This window comes from Carlito syrichta, unplaced genomic scaffold, assembly GCF_000164805.1.
Source record: "Carlito syrichta isolate Samal-C Ts95f unplaced genomic scaffold, Tarsius_syrichta-2.0.1 Scaffold311868, whole genome shotgun sequence".
NCBI classification, from domain to species: domain Eukaryota; kingdom Metazoa; phylum Chordata; class Mammalia; order Primates; family Tarsiidae; genus Carlito; species Carlito syrichta.
Window position 1 is genome coordinate 25617 of NW_007255964.1, and position 5296 is coordinate 30912.

The following is a 5296-nucleotide window of genomic DNA, read 5'->3' on the forward strand; positions in this document are numbered from 1 at the left end:
GCCCTTTCTTCTTCTCCTTCAGCCTCCCCAGGCCCAGCTCGAGTGCTGCTGTGGCACCCTCGTCCAGGCTGGCACTGGTGCGGATGACGCTTTGCAGGTGGTACCTCTGGGGGTCTTCCTTGGCCAACTCGTAGGGTGTGCCCGGCGGTCCCCCGGCCCCACCGCTGCCCCCAAGTCCCTTGGAGGCGTCTGCTGCCCCATTCTCGCCCACCAAGCCATCTGCCCCTGAGGTCCGAGGGGGGCTGGGAGCCTGCAGGAGGTGCTGGATGAGGAACTCCTCATCCTCTGTGCGCTCGGCGGGAGGCCCTCCTGGGCCTGCCAGCAGCTCGGAGCCATCCCCTTTGCCCTTGTAGCCGCCCGCTCCGGCCGCATAGCTGCCGGCTCCTGGGGGCGCCAGGAACGGGGCTGAGGCCAAGACGGAGCTCAGGTATTTGCCCGGGGCTCCCGGGGAGCCAACTCCGGGCGGGCGGCCGGGGGCAGGTGGAGACTGGAGAGGGCGAATGATGTGAGAGGGGCTGGCCTCCCCACCGCCTCCCAGGGAGCTGGGTCCCCAGCCACCTCCGTGGCCCGAGAGTGCTGGGGAGTGGCCAGTACTGTAGCTGAGTGAGGGGCTGGCTGTAGGCAGCCCCTGGGAGTGGGCGGCTGGCCCTGGGTACGGCTCGCCTTGCACCCCATACAGCTGCCCCTGTAGCTGATCTGGGGAGTAGCTCTGACATGTGGTGAGGCCAGGAGGTGGGGGGCCACTGGGGGGCTGCGGGGGACCCCCTGAGTAGCTGGGGCCTTTGCTCAAGTCCTGAGCTTGCCCCCCTCCAAACCCTTGCCCATAGGCCTGGGGTCCCAGAAGCCCTTGCGGCTGGCCAGGGGATAGGCCTGGCCCCCTGCCCCACCAGCCCCAGAGGCCTTCCCAGTAGCGTAGGCTGCCGCCGGCCCACCCAAACTCTGGCATTTGGGCGTGGCAGTCGAACGGGGTGGTGGGGGCCTGGTGGCACCCCCGGCGGCTGCCCCATAACCACCTTTGCCTGTCTTGTAACCAGGTGACTGAATGATAGGACGGTAACCTCCGCCGCCACCCCCGGCCCCGCCTCCCCCAGCTGCCTCAGGACCCGTGGCCCGGCCTGACGCTCCAGCTGTGGCTCCACTGGGACCAGCCTTGCTAGGCTCCCCAGAACCCGGGGAGGGCTCTCCACCGCCCAGGGGGCTGCAGGCAAGGTTGGCCCGGTGGCCCATGGAGGGATAGCTGCCTCCACAGCTCAGGTAGTGCTGGAGGGCATGGGCTGGTGGCGGAGGCGGTGGGGGCTGGGCACTGGCTGGCCGCTGGTAGTGCTTGATGACGGTGTCCTGGCGGGGCAGGGCCCGCTCCGGTGGGGGGGGGCCTGGGGCAGCACCCGAAAAGTTGTAGAGCTGTGGAGAGGACTGCTCGGCGGCGGCGGCAGCAGCAGAAGAGGAAGCCAGCAGATTGAACTGAGTTGGGAGGTGGCGGGGAGGTGGCGGTGGGTCAGGGGGACCAGGGCGGTAAGGGGGGGTCTGGGCTGGACCGAGACCAGCGGGCCCCAGGACGCCGCCCCCTGCCAGGCGCTCGAAGCCCAACGAAGAGGGCACCGTGGGTGCCTGTGAGGGCTTCAGGTGCAGCACGTCATGAGGGGACAGGAGCCCGTTAGCCGGAGGACTGAACGGGGGGTCCTGGAGGCTGAGGGACGAGGGCACAGGGAAGGGGCGGCTGCCGAAGGAAGCTGGGTGCTGGTAGGCCGACAGGGCAGAGGAGGACGGAAAGGTGCTGGAACCCGGCAAGGCGCCCGAGATGAAGAGTTCCGTGGGACCTGGCGTGTGCATAGCTGGAGATTATGAAGAGCACAGGTCAGAGCGGACCACAAGCCAGCCCCACCCTGGCCCTTCAGGGCCGGCGCTGACCTTACCTGTTTGCCAGGAAGGACTGCGGAACTGGGAGAGGAGAGAGGAGGCGGAGGGACCGGGCTGGGGGCCCCGGGACTCCAGGGCCGAGATGAGGTTCATGACGGAGGCGTCGGGCCCTGCTGAGCCCGCGTGGTGGAGGCCAGTGTCGAAGAGTCCGGAGAGGCCTAGCCAGGAATAGGGAATATAGTCAGCCAACTGAGGGGTAGGACAGGGTCAAGGGAGAAAGGAAAGAGGCCAAAGTCAAGTTAGCTCAGGGAAAGGAGCAGTGTCAAAGAGGAGAAAATGGGCAGGACCAAGCTAATGAGACAGACCTGAGGGGTGAGAAGGGAAAAAGGTGAGATGGCAATGCAGGATGGGAGCAGTCCAATCACAGGGCAGGGCCCCAGGTGAGAGATGGCGGACAACACCAGAAGTGAAGAAACCAGGAGCAGAAGGACACAGTCCTCCATGAGGCTGGGGGGTGGGGGAGTGACCAAAGGCTTTGCGCAATTCCAGCAAGGAGGGCAAACAATGGGCTGACTGAGCCTCAGAAAGACCAGGGGAGGCCACGCATCGGTGGCTCACACATGTAATCCCAGCATGTTGGGAGGCCGAGGCAAGAAAATCACTTGAGCCCAGGAGTTCGAGGCCAGCCTGGCAACATAGTGAGACCTCGTCTGTACAAAACAATTTGTTTTTTTTTGAGTTGGAGTCTCACTCGGTCGCCCAGACTGGAGTGCAGTGGCCGCTCCCGGCCATCGCATCCTCGCCTTGCTGGGCTCTGGCGATCCTTCCACCTCAGCCTTCCGAGTAGCCGGAATCACAGGCGCACGCTGCCACGCCTGGCTGATTTATTTATTTATTTATTGTAGAGATAAGGTCTCACTGCCCAGGCGGGTCTCGAACCCACGGGCTCAGGCACTCCACTCACCTCAGCCTCCCAAAGGCGCAGGATTACAGGCTGAGCCACCGAGCCCAGCACAAAACAATTTTAAAAAATTAGCTGGGCGTGGTAGCATATGGGCGCAGTGCCTGTAATCACAGCTCCAGCCTGCGGGACAGAGTGAGACCCTGACTCAAAAAAGAAGTACCAGAGGACAAGTCAACAGGGGGTGAGCCAAGGTGGGATCAAGAAAAAAGGATGGGGAAGAAAAATAAAAAGGGGAAGGAAGGAGCCTAATAGGAAGCTCAAAGGTCAAACTGGACAGCACCATCTCATTGCTGGTACAACCAGGAAAAGAGCAGCGTGATCAAAGAAATGAGCCAATCGGGAACGTTAAAGGCAAGGCCAAGGGGGCAGGATAAGGCCAAGGGGAAATCTAAGAAATGAGGGGGAGGGTCACAGAACAGAAGCAAAGCAGGAAGAAAGGGAATCAGGAAGAAAGAATCTAGAGTTGCGAGGAGCACAGAGGAAGGGGTAAACCCTGAGGGATGGGATGAAGAGAGTCGGAAAAGCCTGGAAGAGAAGGTGGGATTTGGGGGCTGATGGGACGGGGCCAATTGGAGCGAAAAGGGCGGGGCCAGCGGCAGGGGCAGACGAATCCGGAGAGAAATTAAGCAGGGACCAGCAGCCTCAGAGGTAGCCAATCAGAGGAGAGACAGTAAGGGGCGGGCCACGGCACAGGACGCGGCCAGTTAGGAAGGGTGGAACTTTCAGTAGCCAATCAGCTGCCTCGGAGGGAGGGCCAGCCCAAGCGGGGCGGGATGGGGGCCGTACCTGCTGGGTGGTGGTTGGTGGCATAGCTTTGCAGTGGGTGGGGGGCCGCGTAGGCCTGGCGGTGTAAGATGTCCGTCTCGGGGTGCGAGGTCCTGGAGCTGCCATAGACCAAGCTGAGGAAAGGGGAGGATATCGGGGGTTATCCCAAGCTGCCCTCTGAGAAGGAGCTCAGGAAATTCCCTGGGGAGTTGGGGGGAACCTTCCAGCCGACTAGGGGTTAGCGCAAGGAACCTTGGGCCCTAAAGGGGAGAAGACGAGGGAATCAGGGTGTCCAACTACAGAGCCACAGAAATGGTCCCCACTCTGATGCCCCAATAAACAGAACTCGGATAGTCTCACGTTCGCAAACAGGCATGCACGGGGAGGAGACAACAGAAACGAGTGCAAGTCAGAGGAAGTGTCTTGAGTAGCAAATGTGAAAGTGGACCTTCTACTGAGCACTCCCTTCTCTACCCTACACCTCCGCACTGGTGACACAGCCCCCCTCCCCGTAACCCCCCCCACCTACGTGCCGGTGACACAGGCCATGGGGCCAACCCCAAGGGTGCACACACATCCTCTTCTGCAGACAGACGCATGGGAACATACATATAGGCCCTAATTCTCATGGTGTGCTGCAAATCAAGGCGGGAGCAGGAGGTAGATCGTGCCCAAACGGCGGTGGGGAGGAGAGAGAATAGGACCGGGAAAGTACCAGGTACAAGTGTGAACAAGAACACCGGCCATCCCCGGGGGTTGAGGTTCAAATGCATAGGCCCATGCAAAGCCAGGTATGAGTGCAAACGTGTATTTAATTCCCCCGTGGGGAAGAAAAGGCATAGAGTGAGGAGTCCCACATGGAAAGTCCTGACACACTTGGGGTTTTGCCCAGCCAAGCTAGGAGATCCAGGTGTGTTGGGGGGCAGGTGAAGTGTTTGGGCGTCACACAGATAAGCAAGAGGAAAGGGGCAGATTCACAGGTGAACACGCTGCCAGCCACGCATGCACAGGCCCACGCTCACACACAAACACACACCCGGGAAATAACCGACTCTTCCCATGCAACGCCCCGACCCGTGGCCAGACTCAAGAGGGCAAAACACTCCACTCCTTGCCATCAACTAGGATTCTCTGCCTTTAGGGGTGGGGGCACTAGAGGGGGCGTGTCCCAGATGCCAGACACCCCCTTACACATACAGAACCCCAGCTTAGGAAGGGGGCGGGGCCCCATGCCCACTCTGCGCGCGGAATTTCTTGGGGGGGCGCCTAGTGGCGAGGCCTCGCGCAGTCCCGAAACAATAGGACCAGGGAGGGGGCGCGCGCCCCCCAGGTCTGCGTTCTAATTCTTCTTTCCTTCCCACCTTTGCAAGAGCAGAGCCTGGGGTACGGAGGGGAGGGGTCACCAAGCCGGGAATCCAAGGATGGGGGGAAGTCCAGGCCTTGATTCACCAGTCCCTCCCACCTTCCCAAGGCCTTCCCGTCCGAAATTGTTTTGCACCCCCATTTTCCCGCTGCATTTCTCCCTTTGCGTGCCGGAGCTGGCTTTGGCGGAGTTTGCAATTTGCAAACTGGGGCGGCGGCGTTGTTACAAACCGAGGAAGGCCGCTCCCTTGCAAGCCGGAGGGGAGTTTGCGATGCACGCGTCGCCGGGCGGGCCCGGCCCAGCTCGGCCGGGCCCCCACCCCTTGGCCCCTTTCTCCAGGCCACCCT

At 61.8% G+C, this 5296-nt stretch overlaps 1 protein-coding gene across 1 annotated transcript in view; it reads right to left on the reverse strand.

Annotated features, from left to right (window-relative positions):
- The window catches only part of PRR12 (proline rich 12), a gene marked incomplete at its 3' end in the record, with an annotated part of 27716 nt that extends 23581 nt beyond the window's left edge, over positions 1 to 4135 (reverse strand). The window contains 5 exon segments of the mRNA XM_021718157.1: positions 3 to 864; positions 867 to 1832; positions 1914 to 2075; positions 3608 to 3720; positions 4116 to 4135. Of these exon segments, the coding sequence (XP_021573832.1) occupies positions 3 to 864; positions 867 to 1832; positions 1914 to 2075; positions 3608 to 3720; positions 4116 to 4135 (2123 nt within the window).
- Positions 4136 to 5296: the final 1161 nt, after the last annotated feature.